This window comes from Microcaecilia unicolor, chromosome 3, assembly GCF_901765095.1.
Source record: "Microcaecilia unicolor chromosome 3, aMicUni1.1, whole genome shotgun sequence".
NCBI classification, from domain to species: domain Eukaryota; kingdom Metazoa; phylum Chordata; class Amphibia; order Gymnophiona; family Siphonopidae; genus Microcaecilia; species Microcaecilia unicolor.
This window is the reverse complement of record NC_044033.1, coordinates 381,472,414-381,497,298: the sequence shown is the minus strand read 5'-3', so window position 1 is coordinate 381,497,298 and position 24,885 is coordinate 381,472,414. Positions and strand designations below refer to the sequence as shown.

The 24,885-nt window shown below is 41.5% G+C and overlaps 1 protein-coding gene across 1 annotated transcript in view; it reads left to right on the top strand.

The window, feature by feature from the left end:
• Nucleotides 1-24,885, top strand: part of LOC115467008 (trifunctional enzyme subunit alpha, mitochondrial-like) — a 93,636-nt gene that overhangs the window by 25,841 nt on the left and 42,910 nt on the right. Inside the window, exons 7-12 of the mRNA XM_030198639.1 lie at nucleotides 6,862-6,964; nucleotides 17,751-17,873; nucleotides 18,743-18,861; nucleotides 20,889-20,945; nucleotides 21,398-21,507; nucleotides 23,511-23,645. Coding sequence (XP_030054499.1) covers nucleotides 6,862-6,964; nucleotides 17,751-17,873; nucleotides 18,743-18,861; nucleotides 20,889-20,945; nucleotides 21,398-21,507; nucleotides 23,511-23,645 — 647 coding nt within the window. The remainder of the gene's footprint in view (nucleotides 1-6,861; nucleotides 6,965-17,750; nucleotides 17,874-18,742; nucleotides 18,862-20,888; nucleotides 20,946-21,397; nucleotides 21,508-23,510; nucleotides 23,646-24,885) is intronic.

The window sequence follows — 24,885 nt, the reverse complement described above, 5'->3', positions numbered from 1 at the left end:
CTCCCAAATTTTAAACTAAAGAGAGAAGAGAGACATATGTAGGCCTGATATAGTTGAGCAATATTCCTTTGACTTTGAAATTAATTGATTTGCTTTTTTATCATAGTAAGTGGGCTGGGGTTCCCATACACCACAAGCTTAAAAGCAAATTTTGTTAAACTGAAAAACACACTGAAACTGTGGCTATCTCAGGAATATCTTCCTTTTTATCCTGATAGACCAGTTCAGGCAAATGAGTCGTTTTCCCCTACCAGCAGATGGAGGTAGAAAATCTGAACTCCTCCGTGGACATCACCAGTATAAGGCTGGTGCTGTCGGGAAACTTCCGTGTTTCTCTTTCTCCAGCAGATTACTACTACTACTTATCATTTCTCTAGCACTACTAGACATACGCAGTGCTGTACACAGGACATGAAGAGACAGTACCTGCTCGACAGAGCTTACAATCTAATTAGGACAGACAAATAGGTTGTAGATTGAGCTGGTGTTTCAGATTGGTTTTGTGTGGGGCCGGACTCCCCAGGTTCCAGTCCACAGCCTGAGGTTTCTGAGGTTGAGTCCTTTGGCCAATTGCATCTGATGATGATGAGCAAATAATTCATTTAATCTCTTCCCTATGGCTTTGTCTTCCCTGAGTTCTCCCTGAGTTCCGCTTGTACCCCTCAGTTATCTAGCGGTAACTGATTCTTTTGCCAGCTTCTTGTTTTTAATATACCTAAAAACATTTTTACTATGTGTTTTTGCTTCCAACGCATTCTTTTTTTCAAAGTCCGTCTCTGCCTTCCTTATCAGCACTTTGCATTTGACTTGCCATTCCTTATGCTGTTTCTGATTATTTTCAGTCAGAGCACATGGTTCGGTGTGGAGTATCCTTGAAGGATACAATTGAAATAGGACATTCAGGGAATTCCAGTACAGAGGTGTCAACTATTCTGTAAGAAAGCCTGGTGTGTTTAAGGAAGAGCAGGATAAAGGATGCACATTATCCCTGTCAACTTCTAATCAGCTTGTAGATGCAAGGAAGAAACTCAATTTGAAGTACCTGTATACAAATGCTAGAGGTAGATATAATATGCATCTCAGACACTTGGTGGAAAGAGTACAGTCAATGGGACACTGTTAACAGGGTACAAATTGTATCGCAGTGATAGAGAGGATCAAATTGGAGGGGGGGCGGGGGGGTTGTGCTATATGTTAGAGGGAATAGAGTCAAATAATTCTGCATGAAACAGATAGCAATGTAGAATCTTTATTGATAGAAATTCCATGTGTGAAGGGAAGGAGTATTCTTGTAGGGCTTTACTACAATCTGCCAGAACAGAACTAACAGACAGATGAAGAAATGTTTACAGAAATTAGGAAAGCAGGCAAATTGGGCAATAGTAGAATAATGGATGATTTAAATTACCCAGTATTGACCTGATAAATGTTACATCAGGAAGCGCCAGGGAGATAAAATTTCTAGATATAATAAATGACTGCTTCCTGGAGCAACTGGTCCAGGAACCGAAAAGAGGGGGAGTCATTTTAGATCTAGTCCTTGGTGGCGTGCAGAGCATAGTAAGAGAGGTAATGGTATTGGGCCCTCTGAGAAAATCAAGTTTGAGCTAGTATCTGGAATGAAGCCACAAAGAAAATCTGTTGTAGCTGCATTTAATTTTTGGAAGGGTGACGACGATAAAATTAGGAAAATGGTTAAAAAGAAGCTAAAAGGATCAACCTCAAAGGTTAGAACATCAGTCATCGACATTGTTCAAAAACACCACCTTGGAAGTGCAAACCAGATGCATCCCATTGGTGGAAAGAAGAGAAATCGACAGCATGGTTGAAAGATGAAGTGAAAGAGGCTATTTCGTATATATTAAAAAAAAAAAAAGCCTTAAAGAATGGGAAAAGGACCCAAATGTAGAAAATAATAAGCAACATAAGCACTGGCAAGGAAGATGCAAAGCATTAGTAAAGAAGGCTAAAAGAGAATATGAAGAGAAACTTGCCACAGAGGCTAAAACTCACAGTAACAACTTTTTCAGGTACATCAGAAGCAGAAAGCTTGCGAGGGAATTTGTAGGATCGTTAGACCACGAAGAAGCAAAAGAGGCACTCAGGGAAGACAAGGCAATAGCTGAGAAACTGAAATTCTGTGCTTCGGTCTTTATGGCAGAAGATGTGAAAGATCTACCTGTACCGGAAATGGTTTTCAAGGGTGATGCAGAGGAACTGAAAGAAATCTCGGTGAACCTGGAGGATGTACTGAGCCAAATCGGCAAAGAGTAGTAAATCGTCTGGACTGGGTGGCGTACTCAAAAAAAAAAAAAAAAAAAAAAAAAAAAAAAACTCAAGCATGAAATTCCTGATCTGCTGTTAGTAATATGTAACCTGCCAATGAGGTTGTCCATTGTAGCGCCAATTTTAAAAAAGTGTTCCGGGGTGATACGGGAAATTACAGACCGGTATGCCTGATGTCCGTTCCTAGTAAAATAGTGGAAACTATTATAAAGAATAAAATTACAGAACACATAAATACATGTGGTTTAATGGGACAGTTAGCCAAGGTAAGTCTTTCGTCACTAATTTGCTTATGGATAAAGGTGAGCCGGTTGATATAGTGTATCTGGATTTTCAGAAAGTTTTTGACAAGGTTCCTCATAAGAGACTCCTGAAAAAATTGGAGAAGCTTGGGATAGGACGTAGTGTTCTGGTGTGGATTAGGAATTGGTTATTGGACATGTGGGCATGTAGATAGCTGGATGGCTGGTGGATGTGAGGATCGCCGTCACTTGACTGCCTGGGTCGAAGGTGGCGGACCTCATATGTCACCTAGATAGGATTTTAGTGCTGGGGAAGAGCCGGCTGTCTTTGTACATGTGGGTACCAATGAAGGAATACATGAAAGGGGGGTTCTGGAAGCTAAATTTAGGCTCCTTGGTAGAAAGCTGAAATCCAGATCCTCTACGATAGCATTTTCAGAAATGCTCCTTATTCCACGCGCAGGACCCAAGAGGCAGGCAGACTTCCGATGTCTCAATTCATGGTTGAGATGATTGTGCGTGGATGAGGGATTTAGATTTGTTAGGAACTGGGCAACATTCTGGGGTAGGGGAGCCTGTTCCGAAAGGATGGGCTGTACCTTAACCGGGATGGAACTAGGTTGCTGGCATCAACATTTAAAAAGAGATGGAGCAGCGTTTAAACTAGAAACTGGGTGAAGGCCAACAGTCACTCGAGCATAGTTCAGACTGGCATATCTTTAAAAGATATTGCCAAAACAGGGAAGATAGGGCATCCCGATAGCAAGGCTGCAAATGAAACCATAGTAGATCAAGGGGCTCCTTTTCAAAAGAGAAAAACGTCAAAAGTGGCATAAATTTGCATTTGAATGTTTTTCTCACAAAAGCATACAAATTTTGTATTTTCAAAACAAATTTTAAGACATTTTTTCTATGAAGTCCATCAGAAGTACATTCTAATCACAAGGGGGCATGTCAGGGACATATTAAGGGCGGGATCTCAGCATTTCTAACACTTGAACATTTTTCTGCCATAATGGAACAAAACAAAAATATCCAGGGCTATAAGTTGGATGTTTTGGTCTAGATCTGTTTTATTTACAAATAAGCCTCAAGTGCCCTAAATGACCAGATGACCACTGGAGGGAAACAGGGATGATCTCACCCAACCCCCAATGTGATTAAAAACATTACTTACCAGCCTGTATGCTAGCCTCAGATATTTATACTCAGGTCCATTAGAGCAGCATGCAGGTCTTTGGAGTAGCCTACTGGTGGATGTTGTGCCGAGCAATCAGGTGGACCCAGGCCCACGTCTCCCACTACCTGTTACACTTGTGGTGGAAACTGTGAGCCCTCCCAAACTCACCAGAAACTCACTGTACCCACTTATAAGTGCCCCCTTCACCCATATGGGCTATTGTAGTGGTTTACAGTTGGGGGGTAGTGGGTTTGGAGGGCTTAACAGACAGAATAAGGGAGCAATGGTGAGATGTGTACCTCAGAGCATTTATTTGAAGTCCAGTGCATTTCCCCCTAGGGTGCCCCACTGCTCTCCTGGGATGTCTATGTGGACAGTCTACTAAGAATGCTGGCTCCTTCTACATCCCAATGGCTTGATTTTGTGCGTTTTTCACTTGGACTTTTTTTTCCCAAAAATGGACAAAAAAGATACAAACACAGAGCACAAAACAAAAACATCTAGCAAATAGCCATTTTTTGTGGAAAAAAAAGTCATTTTTCTATTTTGAAAATGTCTATGTTCGCCACTTGAATTTTGGGCATTTTTAGCAAAACGTCCAAAGCTGGACTTGGATGTCATATTGAAAATGCCCCTTCAGGTGTTTTTAAATAAAGAACAGACAGATTTTCAAGATTCCAAATTAACACAGTCAACTGCTAAGCAAGTTGTGAATAGGAACAACAAACATTGTCTACAATATTTATAAGCAAATGCCAGAAGCTTAAGAAATAAAATGGGAGAGTTAGAATATATTGTATTAAATGAAAAGTTAGATATAATGGGCATCTCTAAGATCTGGTGGAAGGAAGATAACCAGTGGGGACACTGCAGAAATTATATCGCAGTGATTTAAGGTGTATCGAATTGGTGGAGGGGTAGCATTATATGTTAAGGAGGGCCTTGAAACAAATAGACAAAAGATTCTGCAGGACACAAAACACATCTTACATTACCTATGGATAGAAATTCAATGTGTAAAGGAGAAAAGGATTGTGATAGGAGTGAACTAAGTCTACCTGGCCAGCATAAACAGACTGATGTAGAAATATCAGAAATTAGGGAAGCTAACAAACTGGGAAACATAATAATGGATGATTTCAATTACCCTGATATTGACTGGGTAAATGTAACAGTGCATGCTAGGGAGATAAAATTTCTTGATGAAATCAAGGACTGCTTTATGGAGGAACTGGTACAGGAACCAACAAGAGGGGGAAAAATTCAAGACCTAGTGGAGCGCATGGTCTGTTGCTGGGGGCCACTTGATAACAGTAATCAGAAATATGATCAGGTTTGACATCAGCTCTGGAGTAATAAATACACACAAGAAATCCAATATGTTAAAAAAATGGTTAAAAAAAAAAAAAACTTAGAGGGGCAGCTGCAAATGTTAAAAATTTACATCTGCTATTCAAAAATACCATCTTGGAATCCCAGACCAGACATATTACATGTATTTAAAAAAAAAAAAGGAGGAAGGAAGGGCAAATGACAGCCAGCATGGCTAAATGGTGAGGTGAAAGAAGCTATTCCCGTACACATTAATTGATTTGATTTGCTTACTTTATTTTTTGTCTATTAGATTGTAAGTTCTTTGAGCAGGGACTGTCTTTCTTCTATGTTTGTGCAGCGCTGCGTACGCCTTGTAGCGCTATAGAAATGCTAAATAGTAATAGTAGTAGTAGTAATCTGACTAAAAATAATAAGGAATAGCAAGTCAAATGCAAAGCATTTGATAATGAAGGCAAAGAGAGACGTTGAAATGAAGATTGTGTTGAAGGCAAAAACATAGAATAATAACTTTTTTGTAGATATATTAAAAGCAAGAAGCTGGCAAAAGAATCTGTTGGACCACTAGATGACCGAGGGATAAAAGGGACAATCAGGGAAGACAAGACCATAGAGGAGAGATTAAATTAGTTCTTTGTTTTGATCTTCACTGAGGAAGATGTGGGAGAGATACTGGTGCCAGAAATGTTAGTCCTTACTGACGAGTCAAAGAAGCTGAAACAATTCTGTGTAAACATAGAAGATGTAATGGAGCAATTTGACAAATTGAAGAGTAGCAAATCACTTGGACCAGATGGTATACATCCCAGAGTTCTGGTTGCCATATGTCAAAGAAGATATAGCGGAATTAGAAAAAGATCAAAGAAGAGCGTCCAAAATGATAAAGGCTATGGAACTCCTCTCATATGAGAAAAGGCTAAAGAGGTTAGGGCTCTTCAGCTTGGAAAAGAGACGGATGAGGAGAGATATGATTGAGGTCTACAAAATCCTGAGTGGTGTAGAACGAGTGGAAGTGAATAGATTCAAAAATTTTTTTTTTGCTCGTTCCAAAAGTACAAAGACTAGGGGATACTCAAGGAATTTACATGGAAATACTTTTAAAACAAATAGGAGGAAACATTTTTTCCCTGAACGACTATTTAAGCTCTGGAACTCTTTGCTGGAGAATGTAGTAACAACGGTTAGCATATGTGGATTTTAAAAAGGTTTGGACAATTGGACAAGTTCCTGGAGGAAAAGTCCATAGTCTGCTATTGAGACAGACATGGGGAAGCTACTGCTTGCCTTGGAATTAGTAGCATGTAATGTTGCCACTATTTGGGTTTCTGCCATGTACTTGTGACATGGCTTGGCCACTGTTGGAAACAGGATACTGGTCTAGATGGACCATTGGTCTGACCCAGCATGGCTGTTCTTATGTTCTAATGATACAGTTGTATCCTGAGCATTGTCTGATGAAAATTAAACTTTGGCTAATACAGTTGGAGGTGAGCCTGGTATCTGTCTGAGAGAGCTCAGTATCTACAGAGATTCTCAAAGCCCTGAAAGAAGCCAGTGAATGGTCCATTCCTATTGATTCAGGCTTCTCAGACACAACAAAGAAAGTCTTGTACAATATAGTCTGATGAATTTCAGTTAGTTTTGGAGTATGAGTTTTAAAGTTTCAACCAACCTTCAAGTGGTGTTTTTAAAGATTATTTCTAATGCTCCTCATTATTTTTCCTAGTTCTAAATTAAGGTTGTCTTTACTAGCCATTCTATATTTTTAATTTGTATTCCTGTCCCCTATCTGCTTATTTACCACCACCACCTTCACTGCAGGTGGGTCTTCCTACTGCCTTTGACATGCTGCTTACTGGGAGAAATATTCGTGCTGACAAAGCGAAAAAGATGGGAATTGTTGACCAATTGGTGGATCCTCTTGGTAAGATTTCCAATACAACTTTGTATATTTTATTTTGTCCAAGGATCAAAATGCCTTTTTTTTTTTAAACTAGTGAATAAATAATCTGGTGAATAAAATGTTGTGTGTTTACGTTGAAAGTGGGAGGGAGAGGGGAAAACATGTAAAAACAGATGACTATACCAACAGTGTGCATAGTGAAGGAATGGAGTTCATTCTCGTGTTGTACATGATGCTGTAAAAGATGACTTGCATGGTTAGAAAGTCCCTTTCTTGCAGATATGTTAGAAGTAACATCCCCCCCCCCCCCCCCCAGTACTCCTGTTTCAGTGAGTGGAAAATAGACCTGGGGTCTGTAAAGATTGCATATCATTCTACATAAGAACATAAGAGTAGCCATACTGGATCAGACCAGTGGTCCATCTAGCTCAGTATCCTGTTTTCCAAACAGTGGCCAAGCCAGGTCACAAGTACCTGGCAGAAACCCAAATCATGGCAACACTCCATAGTACAAATCCTAGGGCAAGCAGTTGCTTCCCATGTCTGTCTCAGTAGCAGACTATGGACTTTTCCTCCAGGAATTTCTCCAAACCTTTTTTTTTTTTTAAACCCAGATATGTTAACCACTGTTACCACATCCTCCAGTAGAGAGTTCCAGAGCTTAGCTATTTGTTGAGTGAAAACTTATTTCCTCCTATTTGTTTTAAAAGTATTTCCGTGTAACTTCCTTGTGTGTTCCGTAGTCTTTGTACTTTTGGAACGAGTAAAAAATCGATTTACTTCTTCTACACCACTCGGGATTTTGTAGACCTCAATCATATCTCCCCTCATCTATCTCTTTTCCAAGCTGAAGAGCCCTAACCTATTTAGCCTTTCCTCATACGAGAGGAGTTCCATCCCTTTTATCATTTTGGACGCTCTTCTTTGAACCTTTTCTAATTCTGCTATATCTTTTTTTGAGCTACAGCGGCCAGAACTGAACATAGTACTCAAGGTGTGGACGCACCATGGAGCAATACAAAGGCATTATAGTGTTTTCAGTTTTATTCACCATCCCTTTCCTAATAATTCCTAGCATCCTGTTGGCCTTTTTGGCCACCGCTGCATACTGAGCAGAAGATTTCAGTGTATTATCTACAACAACGCCAAATCTTTTTCTTGCGTTCTGATCCCTAAGGTGGACCCTAGCAATAATAAAGCTGTGGCCAATCCAGTTCATACATATGGGTTTGTCTCCCTCTCTTGTTGGCATCTTTTCTATTGCTGTGGGAATTAATATAACAGGTGATGCAGCTGGGAAGACCTGCCAGCATCCATTGCCCCAGGTACAAAAAAACAGTTTATGCAAACCACTTTGATTGTACCCACAGAAAGGCAGTATATTAAATCCATGACCCCTAGTCTGTCTCCTTCAGATGGTGTCTGTATATTGGGCTGCCATGGTAGGATCTGGCTGCAGGCTCCCAGGGCATCAGTCCAAGTTGTTGTTTAGAGCACAGGGGAAGTGTTGCAGGCAGGAGGGTTTATTACCTCTGAGCTACCAGTTGCTGTTGGGGTTATGTAAGCTGCTACAGGGTTGTCTTCTGCCTTCTCACATTTTCTCCTACCTTCCGAAGCATGAGAAAATTCAGGAGCTCTGGGCGTGGGCTCTTTTAAGTAGCAGTAGAAGCTAGAATGGGATTGCAGCAGTAGTTATAAGTCAGACCAGAGTGTCTGGTTAGGCTAGCAGTCTTAAGGGGTAGTTTAGGAAAATGATTGATAGAGATGTGAGATAAGGTACCTGAGCAGTGCAGCTTCTCCCTTGAATTCATTCTTTTAATGCACCAGGCTTTTCTGCTGAAATGGGGTTCCTCTTTTGGGGACAACATGCTTGACTCTGCTGTTAACCACCTGGACCCCATAAAGCACCGCCACGTAGGCCCGGAGCCTGAGGGCTCTCAACAGCTTCATACCAGTCTGGGATATCAGCGTTCCTGGAAGAGAGGGAACTGGCTCCATATGAGGTTGATGATCCCATGTCTGTGTGCCTCTTTTGCCGGGATGAACTTCCCTCTTTCATCCTGAAGGCTTTGGAGACTGTCTAATCAGCTACTGGCCATCACCAAAAAGTCCCCAAGTGCCTTTTCAGTTAATGAAGCAATGCAGAAGTAAAGTTTGGCATAATGGTCCACGCTGGATGCCAGTTTAAGGGTTGGCTAAGGTATGGCCTGTGCCTCGGGGAGCTGGGTTTTTTCTGACTCCCTAAGGTGGATGCTCTGGTGACAGTGGTGGTTACTAAGAAGACAACCTTATCGGGGAGGGCGGTGTGGCACTGAAGGATGTGCAGGATAGGAAGTTGGAGTCAATGTTAAAGCTTTCCTTTGAGGTTGTGGTTCTCTCTGTAGGTGTCGATTTGTAGCTCCTATGCTGTTTGTAGCTCCTATGCTGCTTGGGCCTGTTTGTTCTGGCTCTAGAAAGCTACTGACTCACTTGTGGATCAGGCGGCTCAGGACTTTCTGGTGATGGAATCTGGGTTGGCCTATCTGGCTGATTCCTTGTAAGATCTCATCATGGATTCGGCGAAGCAAATATCGTTGGTGGTCATGGCTCAGCGCCTGCTGTGACATTTGATAGCAGATGCTGCCTCCAAGTAGCACCTCACCAAGCTCCCCTTTTGGGATAGGATTTTATTTGGGGAGGACTTGGAAAAGCTTTTTAAGGACTTTGGGATCACTAATTCCCAAAGACTGCCAGAGGATAGACCTAAGGGATCCTTTCTTCCTTCCCAGGCATGGACTGGGTACACATTTCAGAGGCCACATTTACAGCAGAAGCAGTCCTTTTGCTCCAACAAGCAAACTTCCACGCAGTCCACTAAGGCCCAGGCCTCCTCCAGACCCGCCCAATGGGAGGTTGCAGGTCCTCTCTCTGCTTTAGCATCTAGGGAGTCATTTGGCCCTTTTTTACAGGGATTAGACCAAAATTGTCTGACCAGTGAGTCTTGGATGTGATCAAAGAAGGCTACCAGTTGGAGATTGCCTCGCCAGTCTTCTTGGAGACCCTGTGCAAAGCGCCATACAAGCGGTAAGCAGTTCAGCTCACTCTGCAGTCCCTAATGGAACTGGGGGCAGTTGTTCCTATCCAGGGGGCTGAGAGAGGTCAGAGCTGCTGTTCCATTTATTTCATGATGACAAAGAAAGGGAGTTAATTTTGCCCAGTTCTGGACCTCAAGCAAGTGAACTGTTCTCTGTGGGTCTGGCATTTCCACACGGAAACGATATGTTCGGTGATGATGGTGGCACGTCCAGGAGAATTTTTCACCTATCTGGATCTCAAGGAGGCCTATTTTCATAGTCCCATTTGGCTGCCCCACCAGTGCTTTTTGCGGTTTTTGGTACTCTGGCAGCATTCCCAGTTCAGGGCAGTTCCCTTTGGCCTCTAGATGGCTTTGTGCACCTTCACCAAGGTGATTGTGGTAGTAGCATTTCTCTGTCAGGAAGGGGTTCAGATCCATCTGTATCTGGACAATTAGTTGATCAGAGCTCCTTCCTTCGAGGAGGGGGTTAGGGACACCGCGGATAATTGCGCTTCTCCGGTTGCTAGGTTGGGTCGCCAAACTAGTGAAGAACCATTTGTAGTTTTCCCAGTCCTTAGACTGTCTGGGGGCTCTCTTTGACACTCGTCAGGGCTGGTGTTTCTGCCTGGTTCCCGGCATGTGAAGCTCCAGAAGCAGATTCGGCAGCTGCTGTGGTCACCCTGTCCTCGCATGTAGGACTGTTTGCAGGGCCTGGGTTTAATGGCAGCTGCATTGCAAATGGTTCCTTGGATTCAGGCACACATGCATCCCCTTCAGATGTTTCTGTCTTATTGGTCCCAGTGTCTCAGGATTGTGATGTTTGACTGTCATGGATTTTGCAGGCTCGCCACAGCATGGCATGGTGGCTCTGTTCAGCTCACCACCTGCGGGGAAATCCATTATTCCCCCCCCCCCCCCCTCCACAGTGGTTGGTGGTGACTACGGACATGAGTGCCCATTGCCTTCAGCACTATGCTTGGGGCATATGGAGCAAGACAGAGGCTCTTTGGCCCATCAATCTTGTGGAGCTGCAGGTGGTCCAGAGCGCCCTGCTCTCCTTTTGGGGCATTTTGCATGGTCATCCTGTATGGATTTCATCAGCTAATGTGACAACGGTGGCATATATCAACCGATGGGAGGCACCTGCAGCTCGCAACTGGAACAGGGGTATGCTGGAAGCTCGGATGCTGTTGCACTGGGTGGAGGCCAGTGTTATCAGCAGCGCACATTGCAGGATCATTGAATGCTCAGGTGGATGTTCTTAGTCTGGGGACGCTCCACGAGTCTTCCGTCTCATCACGAGGAGATGGGGTGGGTCCCAACACTAGACCTGATAGTGTCCAGTTCCAACGTGAAAGCACCCTGGTTTTCCTCGAGGAAAAGGGAAGCTGGGTTAGCTGGCATAGACACCTTACTCCAGCTTTGACCGCAGTCGGAACTGATTTACATGTTTCCTCCGTGGCCCATGATCCGGAGGGTTCTCCGCAGGGTCGCAATGCATCTGGGCAGTATCATCTTGGTAGCTGTGGATTGGCCCAGGTGCCTGTGGTATTCCGACCTGGTTCAGCTCTGGCGGTCCCTCTGGATCTTCTCACTGAAAAGCCTATGGCCATGGAGGAGCCTCCCGGTTTTGTCTTACGGCTTGGCTCTTGAGTGGGCCAGGTTGCAGAAGAGAGGCTATTTGGATGTGGTCATTACCATTCCGCTGCAAATGGTCTAAGTCCTCAAATTATGCTAGGGTGTGGAGACTAAGGTGTGGTGTATGGAGAAGGATGATCTCTCCCTTTCAGGTTTCTCTGCCACAGTTTTTGGCCTTCTTGCAGGGCAGTTTCAAAAACGGCCTCACCTATAATTCTTTGTATGTCCAAGTGGTGGCATTGAATTGCTTTTGAGGACCTCACTTAGCAAATTCCTCGCTTGCCGCACATCCAGATGTGGTATTAGAGGTTCTTCACCATAAGCCTCCACTGTGGCCGCCGTGGTCCGAATGAAGTCTTAACCTGGTCCTACGGATGCTGCAGCATTTGCTATTTGAGCCACTTGGTGAGGCATCCTTTAAGGAATTTTGGGAATAACATGTATTAGAATGTTTGTACGTTTGGGAAGCTTGCCAGGTGCCCTTGGCCTGGATTGGCCGCTGTCGTGGATAGGATGCTGGGCTCGATGGACCCTTGGTCTTTTCCCAGTGTGGCATTACTTATGTACTTATGATCTTACTCTAAAGTCCTTGTTCCTGGTAGCGCTTTTCCTCAGCACATAAGGTCTCTGAACTGCAGGCACTGTCGTGCAGGGAACTTTTTTCCACTTTTCAGAAGCAAGAGTTACAGTGCACAGTGTTGTGTCCTCCCTTTTATATATTTTTTTAATAATCTGAACTAGCCGTTGTTCCTTCCCTCCTGATGGGAGGACTGTGAGGATGATTTTGCTTCCCTCCGTTATCTGGATGTCCAGAGGGTCCTTCTGCGCTACCTGGAGTTTACAAATGACTTTTCATCATTCATATCATCTTTCTTTTCTTTGGTGGACCACAGAAAGGGGCCCCGGCTTTCAAGCCTATGATTGCTTACTGAACTCGAAACTGTCGCTTCAGCCTTTGTACTCGTGGGGAAGAGATCTTCGCTCTCCTTGAAGGCTCATTGTAAGAGCGCTCAGTCTGCGTCCTGGGTGGAATGCTGTGCGTTGTCGATCGGCTACATGGGTGTCAGTGCATATGTTTACTAAGCACTATCACTTGATGTGGTGTAATTTGATGTGTCCTATGGGGTATCGATAATGCTCGCTTTGGCTTCTGGGTCCAACCTTTAGTGTGATCGTCTTTGCTACATCCCATCAGTTCTTGGATTCATGTGCTCTGACACTAAGAAGGTAAAATTGTCTTGTCTGATAATTTTCTTTCCTTTAGTCATATCAGATTAATCCAGGGCCCTGCCCTTTCTGTATCTGGCTACTGTTTTTTTGGGATTGGTTCCTTTCTCTGATGTGTCTTTGTCTAGGTTGTGTGTGTGAGCCCATTGGACTCAGTTCTTCATGTTTGTTGTGTGTGGAGATGGAGGGGTACAAGAGCGATGTTTTGGAGGTCACTGTGCTTTCTTAGGAGTAATACTGAATTTCCAGGAGTCTTATTGTCAAATATGAAGGAGTTCAGTTTTGCACTCTTTCCGCCTGCTGGTAGACGGGCATAACCCTTCAGTTCCTGGGTTCATCTACAGTGATTAAAGGAAAGAAAATTATCAGGTAAGACATTATCTCTCTCTTGGCATCCAGCCAGCTCTTCAGTATTTTCTATCTTCTGCAGGTGGATAGACAGACTCTGGTTCTGAGTGATTTGCTCCTTGTCCAGTTGGTCAACTGGTCCCCAGTTGAGCTTAGCGGGTGGCTTAAGGAATCTGCAGTGTAAAGAAGAAGGTTTTAGATACATAGGAGCATGGGGTAATACGTGGAAAAATAACAGGCTGTACTGTAATGATGGGCTACATCTTTCTGTGATGGGCAAAAAAGAATCCTTGAGGACAAATTGAGGGTATGTTTCTAGACATTTAAACTAGAGGGTTAGGGTGGCAAAAGTAAACAAGGGAATTCAGAAATTCACCCCACAGAGTAAACATGATGGCAGAGGGAAAGGTCATCTAAAGATAGAAAACCACCTAAACTCACTAAGCACATGGAAAGCAGTGAGCACAAATGCTCGTAGTCTAAGTAAAAAGGTTCAAGACTTGCAAGCCCTGATGTTTGAAGAAAACTTGGATATTGTTGCTATTACAGTCACGTGGATCAATGATTCCCATGAATGGGATGTGACCTTACTGGTATATTTTTAGGAACGATAGAGCCGAAGAGGTGGAGGAGTGGAGCTTTATGTGAGAGACAATATCAGATCGGCTGAAGTGCGGGGAACCTGGGGAAAGAGAGAAGTTTTATGGATCGTCCTGAAAAGAGAAGATGGAACCTGTAGCCACACGGCACAGGAGAAAGCTAGACAAGGATCTGATAGAAGATATTCAAAAGATTGGTGTGAAAGGGGAGGTGCTACTGTTGGGAGATTTCAGCTTGTCTGATGTGGATTGGAACGTCCCGTCTGCAGAAGTAGGAAGATTGTGGAACCCTGTCAAAGTACCTTGTTTAGACAAATAGTGACGGAACCCACGAGGGAAAGGTCGATGCTGGATCTAGTGCTCACGAATGGAGGAAGTGTTTCCAGTATCCGGGTGAGCTTCCACCTATGTAATAGTGATCATCTTTGATATAAGGGCAAAGGCGGAATGCGGACGCACAAAACTCAAAGTACTGTATTTCAGATGTACTGATTTTGATAAAATGGGGGAATACCTGAAGAAAGAGCTGTTGACATGGAAAGGCATAGGAGAAGTGGTCAAAGCTAAAGGCTGCTATAAATATGGTAACTGATCTTTATGCAAGGAAAGTAAACAAAAACGAGAATCAGGAAGCTTATATGGTTCTCCAAATAAGTAGTTGAAAAAATAAGAGCAAGAGAGGCTTTGTTCAAGAAATACAAAAGAATGCAATGAGAGGATCACGGAAAAGATTATCAGATTAAACTCAAAGAAGGGAAGAGGGAAATACTTCTAGCGAAAGCACAAGCAGAATAAAAAATGGCTAAAGATTTAAAGAAGTGACAAGACCTTTTTCAGATATATTGGGGAAAGTGGAAAAGATAGGAATGGAATTGCAAGACTGAAAGATAATGAGACTGGCTATGTGGAGAGTGATGAGGGTAAAGCGAATGTGCTAAGCAATTACTTCTCTTCGATGTTCACGGAGGAAAATCCTGGAGAAGGATCGTGTTTGGCTGCCAAGGGAATATCTGGGAATGGAGTGGATATTGCGCCATTTATGGAAGAAAGAGTTAATAAACAGCTTGAGAATCTGAAGTTGGACAAAGCTATGGGGCCGGATGGGATACATCGCAGGATACTGAGGGAGCTCAGAGAGGTCCTGCTGGGACCTCTTAAGGATTTATTTAATAGATTTTAGAGACTGTAGAGGTTCCATGGGATTTAGAGACAAGCGGATGTGGTCCCTCTTCAAAAAAAGTGGAGACAGGAAAGAGGTGGGAAACTACAGACCGATAAGTCTTATGTCGGTGGTAGGAAAAATAATGGAATCGCTGCTGAAAGAATGGATAGTTAACTTTGTAGAAGCCAACAGGTTACAGGATCCAAGGCATAGCTTTACCAAAGGAAAATCCTGCCAAATGAATCTTATTGACTTCTTTGACTGGGCAACCAAAGAACTGGATGAAGGATGTGTGCTAGATGTAATCTACTTGGATTTCGGGAAAGCCTTTGATACAGGCCCCCACAGAATACTCATGAATAAGCTGAAAGGGCTGAACTTAGGACCAAAAGTGGTGAACTGGATAGGAAACTGGTTGACCAACAGGTGGCAGAGGGTGGTGATATATAGAATCTGCTTGGAGGAAAGGAAGGTGAGCAGTGGAGTTCCTTAGGGGTCGGTGCAGGGGCCTATTCTGTTTAATATATTTGTAAGAGATATTGATGAAAGGTTTGCCTTTCTGTGGATGACACGAAGATATCCAATAGAGTGGATACCCTGGAGGGAGTCAAAACGATGAGGAGGGATCTCCAAATGTTAGAAGAATAGTCGCGGGTCTGGCAGTTAAAGTTTAATGGGGGTGACATGAAGGATGATGCAGAACAAAAACATCCAATGGACTAAAGTTCACATCAGAAGCTTTATTAAGGATAAAATGGACTCGACATGAAATCGTATTTCGGCCACAGAGGTCTGCTTCAGGAGTCCCTGTAAGTAGTAATTATATGGCTATACAGCACTCTACGCAAATCTCCTAGTGTATCAGATGCAGGAGCGCTGTCAAACAGAGTAACGGCCTACAAGCAGCAAAAACCCATTCTGCTTCATCCTTCATGTCGCCCCCGCTGTTTGTTTTTCTGAATTTAATTCTGCGGAGGTTTTTTTGTTCTGTGTGTGTTGAGTTAAAATTTAATGCTAAGAAGTGCAGAGTGATGCACTTGGGGGTGCAGAAACTCAAAAGGGAGATACTGGATAGGTGGAGAGAGACCTTGGGGTGTTTATATCTGAGTATATGAAGGTGGTGAAACAATGTGACACGGCGACGGATATGGCCAGAAGGATGCTAGGCTGCATAGAGAAGGGTATAACTAGCAAAAGAAAAGAGGTGTTGATGCCCCTCTACAAGTCATTGGTGAGGCCCCACTTGGAGTATGTGTTCAGTTTTGGAGGCTGTATCTTGCTAAAAATGTAAAAAGAATGGAAGCGGCGCAAAGAAAAGCGACAAAAATGGTGTGGGATTTGCGTTGCAAGCCATACGAGGAGAGACTTGCCGACCTGAACATGTATACCTTGGAGGAAAGGAGAAGCAAGGGTGACATGATACAGACGTTCAAATATTTGAAAGGTATTACTCCGCAAACAAACCTTTTCCAGAGACAGAAAGAAGGTAGAGCCTAGAGGACATGAATTGAGATTAAAGGGGGGCAGCATGTATCCACCACCCTTTTTCACGGAAAGGGCGGTGGATACATAGAATGCCATCCTGCGGGGTGGGGGTGGAGATGAAAATGGTAATGGAATTCAAACATACGTGGAATAAACACAATGGAATCCTGTTTAGAAGGAATGGATCCATGGTATCTTAGCGGAGATTGGGTGGCAGCACCGGTTATTGGGATGCAGAACCAGTGCTGGGCAGATTTCTACAGTCTGTGCCCTGTTTGTGACTGAATAGATATGGATGGGCTGGAGTGTAAATTTTAAGGGGCTTCGACGTTAACTTCAAAACGTTTAGTACAAGAACATTGCTGGGCAGACTTCTATGGTCTCTACCCTGAGAATGGCAAGGACCAATCTAACTCGGGTATACATATAAAGTATCACTTACCTTGTAAAATGAGTTTATCTTGTTGGGCAGACTGGATGGACCATACAGGTCTTTATCTGCCGTCATTTACTATGTCATTTCATTTTCTATATCTGAAGGTCTTGAGATCTGTCTGTGGTGCAGGACCATATAGGATGATATCACTCAATAGTTCTGTCTCCCCATTTGCTGGTAGGAGGTCATATACCCACTCGGGAATGTCTGAAAAGACTATGCGAAAATTAGCAGGTAAGATCATTTCTCCTTATGCCCCCATCAACTTTGCTGCTCAGGAGCCCTCCACCTCCCACCTCATAGAAATCCAATCTCATTTAATTCCTGAGTATTTCATTGGAGCCCTGTTCTCTCAAGTTCAAGTAGCCAGAGGTGGGGGGAGAAGGTTGCAATACTGATACCATGAGCACTCTGTCAATCTTTCCTTCTACATCCCTGATGGAAACTGGGGAACAAAGAGTTGGGAAGAGCTAAGGGGTTGGACCTACTGGGAATTCAGTTTTTCTCAGTTTATCTTTGACAGTGTAGTAGGAGGTCTACCCAGCTTCTCAGATAACGGGAAAGGAAATGGGTGTTTATTTCATTCCGCTGGTAGGGTGGTATAAACCCATGTATCTGGACTGATCTGGCAGGATGCAACGAAAGAAAATAGGAACACATTTAATTTTTCCATTTTAAGCCCCTTGCAAAAAGGTTTTAAAAGATTTACGTATGCTGTCATGGACAGGAAAAATAATTTGTAGGAAGCCAGCATGCTACAGAGCAAAGAACTACAAGATTTCACTACTATTTTACCCATTTCTCTCTGTACTGTAACTCACATAGGCATCTGCTACCTACTCTAATCTTATTCACAGGACCGGGTGTGAAGAGTCCTGAAGAGAGAACCATGGAGTATCTGGAAGAGGTGGCAATTGAGTGTGCTAGAGGAATTGCTAATAAGAAAATATCCCTGAGTAAGGAAAAGGGACTTATTCAAAGTAAGTGTTGGAGCTCATTTTGATACCAGTACAGATTTGCTATATTTTGATTCTGCTTTTAATTGAAAATATTATAATTTTAATGCTCTTATTTGTCATAAACTTGAGTGCTCTGTTGATTGTGCCATCACTTTGGAGGGTGATCAGAAGGCTACAATTATGAAGACAGCACAGTGAACCATAATGTGGTGTTATAAAGACAAGGAAATTAACACAAGGTGATTGATTTTACAGTGTCAAGCAGTTCATTGTGAAAAGTGAAGGGTGTTTGAGAGCTCTCTAGAGTTGCCCATTTCTTTAACTGTCTGAGTAACCTTTCTGAGCTCCAGAATTTCCAGCCTTAGTGTATTTTGATGGGGACAGCTGAATGAATGGAGCTCAGTACCATGGGCATTCACCACTGCACACCTGGGATTCAACATCTTCCTTACTTTCCAGCAGCCCAGGCATAGCAATTGTAATCTTTGGCTATGATTAAAATTCATCTCTTGCAGTCCAGTAATCTCGTATGATGTTGGGTCACTTTTTCCAAGGGATTGTGAGCACTGCAACTACCTCAGATTAATGACTTGCTATTGCATACTTTTGAGCTTGTATAAAGGAAGGCATATGATAACTTATCACACTCTGGATCTTGCCAGGTAGCACTGCATGGGTTTGATACGGCTTGTCTTGTTTGCAGTGCTCTCCATTTATTAATGTGAATATAGTTTACATATAACTTACACAACTGAGTATAAGTGTTGTAAAGAAATCTGAAAGAGGCTGTGTTTTGCAAGATATAAAAAATGTGCTTTTCCCATTTTTAAAGTGAAAGCCTTATTCTAGGTCTTGGAATACAATTGACTGGTTCACTATCTTTTTTTCAGAGCTGACCGATTATGCCATGAGTATTCCATTTGTCAGGAAACAAATCTACAAAACCGTGGAGACCAAGGTGAAGAAGCAGACCAAGGGGCTATACCCTGCACCTCTTGACATCATTGAGGTATGATGAGGTATATGAGGTATAACGGGGTATAAATTATATCGTTGTGATAGGGTAGATCGAATTGGGGTAGCATTGTATATTAACGAGAGCCTTGAATCAAATAGATTGAAAATTCTGCAGGAAACAGAACACTTCTTGGAATCACTGTGGATTGAAATTCCATGTGTAAAGGGGAAAAGGATAGTGATAGGAGTCTACTACCGTCCGCCTGGCCAGGATGAACAGACTAATGCATAAATGTTAAAGGAAATTAGAGACGCAAACAAACTGGGCAGCACAATAATAATGGGTGATTTCAATTACCCTGATTAACCCCAAAGCGATAGTAGAATATAATCAACACTTTTATCAACGAAATTCTACTAAGATACAACCCGGTATTGGGGGTGTATAATCACTAGTATACATGAAATGTGGAGAAAAAAAGACTTCAGAAACCATGGAGAATACTCGTTATGTAAGAACAACCTTCCAATTTTAGAGTACTCCTATTCTTCAATCACTAGTCTTCACAAAAAAAACTCCACTCTTCTTATTCATGCAATACATGCACATACACCTTCCACAATACTTAATGGTAAAGGCTTGTACCAAATATATGCATTCGGTGAACCAATTGTTACTTAGCTTGAATGTTCTTAAAGCTGTCAATCCATGCTATCTTCAACAGCATACGATAAGGTTGTTATACACCCCCAATACCGGGTTGTATCTTAGTAGAATTTCGTTGATAAAAGTGTTGATTTCAATTACCCCAATATTGACTGTGTAAATGTAACATCAGGGCATGCTAGGGAGGTAAAATTCCTTGATTAAATCAAGAACTACTTTATGGAGCAGCTAGTACAGGAGCCAAAGAGAGAAGGAAAAATTCTAGACCTAGTTCTTTGTGGAGCGCATGATCTGGTGCGGGAGGTAATGGTGCTGGGGCCGCTTGATAACAGTGATCATAAAATGATCGGATTTGATATTAGCTTTGAAGTAAGTATACATAGGAAATCAAATACGTTAGCGTTTAACTTTAAAAAAGGAGACTATGATAAAATGAGAAGAACGGTGAAAAAAAAACTTAGAGGAGCGGCTGCAAGGGTCAAAAATTTACAGCATGCATGAATGCTGTTCAAAAACACCAGTATGGAGGAAAGTGGGATGTTTAACCACGGAAAACCAAAGCCTGGACAAATGAATTCTTAAAAACAGTTGTTTATTGATGAAAAAAAGACTCAACACAAACGTTGTGTTTTGGCCGTTAGGCCTGCATTAGGAGTCTACAAAAACACATATATATACGTATACATAATTAAAAAATGATAAATATACAGACAATGCAACATTCAAACCAAAGTTTCTGATGAAGCAGAAAACTGAAAAGTTATAAATTATTTATATGTATAAATTTATACACACGATAAAATACTAACATGTTAAGACCTGATTAAATACAGACTTAAAGTAAAAAACAATTTATATGTACATGATTCTATACGTCAGCATGCAATATTTGAATATATGTATGTGTGTGCATCTGTTTAAAAGATTGTGAAAACTTGTTTTTTTTTATGGATGAATGATAATAGACCAGATTGAGTATTATTACAAAATATGAAAAAATGAGTACAGTAAAAAATGTTAATTAAAATTGAATTGTTTGTGATTCAAAACAGGTCTATTTACTTCCTCTTAAAAATGTGAATTGCCAATTTTGTTTACATTCAATAAAGTTGTTCAAGAAACACTAAACAGCTGTCTTGGTTACGAGCTATAGAATCAGAGCGTCATCTAGGTGAAGGATGACAGTCTTGATTTCAGTTTTCCTTCTGTCCATATATATTACTGTCTAGATATATGCTGTCTGCATAAGACAGACTAATATGTTGGTCTCTTGTCAAATGCTTGAGGTGACAGTAGAATAATATTCAGTTAATACTTTTTAGGTTTTTTTTTTCTTGCAGCATGGTGAAATCACCTTGCCATTATGCGCATTTTTTATTTGTAGAAGCTAATTCAGTCTGCTTTTTGTTCAGGTTGTGAAAACAGGACTAGAAAAAGGATCAGAAGCTGGGTATCTTGCTGAATGTCAGGTAAATAAAGTTGCTTAAATGTTAATATTAAGTAATCTAGGTCTTTTGGAGAGGTGTACAGAATATTTGTTCATTCTAGCTGTTCTCATGCAGAGAAGTTTAGGATAGAAAGGACCAGTTAAGAGCAAATCATAATAAACTTGATTAGGTGTGGTGTTTATTTTTTTAAGTGTAAAATGTTCACACATTCTATTTGGAAAAAACATAGAATATGGCAGCAGTTAAACTGCACGGTTGTCTAGTTTATACCTACATGCAAACCCTGTTTAAATATTTTGCTTTACTCTTAATTTTCTCTATGAATTCTGTGTTCGTTATGCTTTCTTTCAAACCTGTTATGTGCATTTATCACCTTTTCTGCAAGTAAATGCATCCTTTGATTCAAATTTAATTGAACAGTTTAATCTTTAAAAATAAACTGTGGTGGTTTCACATATCTTTTCCTTTATTAGAAATTTGGGGAACTTGCAATGACAAAGGAGTCTAAAGCTTTAATTGGTCTTTACCACGGGCAAGTTGTGTGCAAGAAGAATAAATTTGGGACTCCCCAGAAGGAGGTTAAGTACGTAAAGTTTTTTTTTTTTTTCACTTTTGTGCGAGACTTGAACAGAGAATACACCTTAGTTTTTCACATCTGAAGCAGATGTCTGAGTTTCACTGGTTCTTTGGGGTGTATTTTTGCCAGAAGGAGTATGAAAAGTGCGGACAAGTGGGGAAGAACTAAGAAAATGTTAAATTGCATAACGTCCCTCTAGACCGGTACAGATGGGTTATGCTCGCCTACCAGCAGATGGAGACTGAAATCACTGACTTTAAGATACTGATATAAGTGGACTGTTCAGTCTTCTGAAAGCTAGTCTGTTCTCAGTCTCAGCAGATGGTAGCAGTGGTAAGCCTGTGCAGTCCTGGCTACTTCTTGGTCCCTGGGGGAAACTGGTATTCTGCTTTCCCCTAGTTGGGTGTCTTTTGGGTGCTGGATGAGATAAAAGAAATATTAAAATGTTGAAAAAAAATAAAATTATTCAAACCCTCGCTCTCTGCTGCTGGACTGGGGTTGAGCCTTATGGGTATCTTTTTTTTTTTTTTTTTTTTTTAAACCTCGGGTTGCACTCAGATGGCCGAGTCCCTCCCTCCTTTCCCCCTCCTGTTAAGGAGCTTCGGCTGTCCTTCTCTACCCTGGGAATAGACAGGCAGCCTTGAGTGCCCGAGGGGTCTGCCCATAGGCTTTTATTCTTAAAAAAAAAAGAAAAGGGCAGCCCTCCTCTCCTGTCAGATTTGTCGGCTGTACATGTCGCAGGAGCTGGCATGTAAGAAAATGTTAAAATCTTCGCATCTTAAGGGTACGTCTTCCATGTTGAAAGAGCAAGGATGCTATTTGAGTGATTTGAAAATGGAGATATGACCAAAATATGCATTTCCATCAACTTTTTTGCTGTAAGTAAGATATGGTGGGCGAGTTTCTCTCTTAGTTACCATAAACACTAAAGCAATGTTAAACCATTATAGGGTAACACAAACAAATAATCCCACAGTCTCTGGTAAAAAATATCAATTATTCTCTACTAGAACCAGGACAACTGCTACCTAAACTAATATCTATTAGTTTCTCAATACTAAACAATCTAAAAATATTTTTCTTAATATTTTTTGTGAAAGAGTACCCTCAGAATTTTCCACATTCTTCGGCAATTAGTAGTAGTAACTGTTGCCCGGTGGTATAGCACTTCATTCATAGGGCCAATCTTCTTTTTAACACCATGTTATGTGCTATTAGTATCATTTAGTGATAGTACGTTTACATTTACAACACCTTCACCAGCTATAGTCATTAACCAATACTTTACAATAGCAAAGTCATTCATAGGAACTGGACTTATCTTTGTTTGTCAGCGTCCTGAAGAAAAGGCTAGACGAATTTCATATTCAATATAAAAAGTTTATTTACAATTTTACTGGATACCTTAAATGAGGTATTCAGGAAGCATGTACAGACAAAGCAGTCAGAATGCTTACTACTTCTTTGTTCCACTCTGTTTTTATACCGTTCTTCTTTGGCATCTGACTAATTCTCTCATACAACATTCCTGTGCAAGTCTCTGAATACCACAACGCTGTTAATCATGTGCAGAACATGCTACATCTGTTTTCCCTTATTGCTCCCCCTTCTTTACAGACTTTCTGGAGCCGTGCCTTTGGCTGATGTTTAATGTCCGTCACCTTCTTTTCTCATGTTTCAGGAGATTTAGTGTTGAAACAGCTTGTTGTAATCATGGAGCTTTCCACTCCCCATCTTTCATGCTTTTATTCAACAGTCCTTACTGACTCCATGCTCCAATGTGTCAAAGAGCAGGAATGAACATCTGACTGCCTTCCCCTGGAAGTGCCCAACACCGCGGGTTTCAAACTTCTTTCCTCAGGGACTCGGGTTAAAGCTGTTGTCTATGTTGTCATCTCTTGTTAAACTGCAGTTTTAAGTTCTAGTATTGAGTTGGGGCTTTGATACCTCCTATTTATATTCACAGTCTGCAAATGTGATACTTTTTTCTTATTGTTCTTTCTGTACAGGAATCTTGCAGTCCTAGGTGCAGGATTGATGGGAGCTGGTATTGCACAGGTGTCAATAGATAAAGGTATAAGAACTATTCTGAAGGACACAACATTGGAAGGACTAGACAGAGGACAACAGCAAGTTTTCAAAGGGTATGCAGCAGTCTTCAAATATTCAGTGGATTCAACCTTCATTACTCTTCAGTGTCATAAGACCTGGAAGGTAGAGAGGGTTTTGCCATCTCTGGTATATGAAGTGTCCAAGCTTTTTATACCAAAAATTGGTCCTTTTAACTCACTGGTGTCATAAAATGTAGGTGTGTTAAACTGCTGGCAATGTATAGAAAGGTGATTTGAAGTAGCACATTGGAAACTTATGAACCTTAATTCCACCAGTAAGGTTTCAGTATTAACTTGTCAAAATTCCATTGTTCACCTTGAGCATTGTGAGGGTCAGCCCCCAAGGTGGAGGAACGTAAAATACTACGAGCAGTAAGCAATGCCAAGGGAGTAGTGTAGCCAACAAGACACTTCCAAAAAGGCATGAGGGAGACGCAGATAATTGGACACAATGTTGGTTCATTAAAAAAAACTCAACTCTGCACTGTGTTTCAGCAAAGGTGCCTGCCTCAGGAGTCTAAAGACAAACAAATAAGCAGGTTAACAAAAACGTGAGGATTGAAAACTATAGATAAGTTGTTCAAATGCCACAATATTACAATCACAATAGGAATCGAAGAATTAGCAAAAAATAAATTAACAAATAAATATGCATATGTACTGCAGTAAATGAAAACATAAACCATGGTTATTTAAAAATATAAGTCTAAAAAGATGATCAGGAAAAAATGCATAATAAATATGAAAGTAAAAGTTGATAAATAGATCTTTCAGATGCTAAAATATAACATTTTTATTTTTTTATCTACATGTTTTTATTAACATGCTTATTTGTTTTTAGACTCCTGAGGCAGACACTTTTGCCAAAACAATGCTGTGTCAAGTCTTTTTATGAATAAGCATTGTATCCGATTATCTGCGTCTCCCTCATTCCTTTTGAGCTTTGACCATGTCTTTGGATTATACTACTAATTTATTTCACAGTGCAGTGTTGTAAAATGCTGGTGGAATGTCTTCTCTGAGACTTGTCTTAATACCGATATCTGCTGTGGTGCTGGAAGTCAGAGTTATAATCTTTGGAGGGGGGGCACAGGACACTGCACTGCCCTGAAGCTAAGAATTTCTCGCAACATGCATGATGTGCTGGTAGAAGGGCTGATGTGCTCAGGCTTGAAGAAAGCTTTCTTTCCAGTGTTCATAAACTGGATTCCCGTGGCCAGTTCTTAGGTTGGAAAGAAAGAGGAAAGGACTGGAAAACTGGTTCGTAATTAAG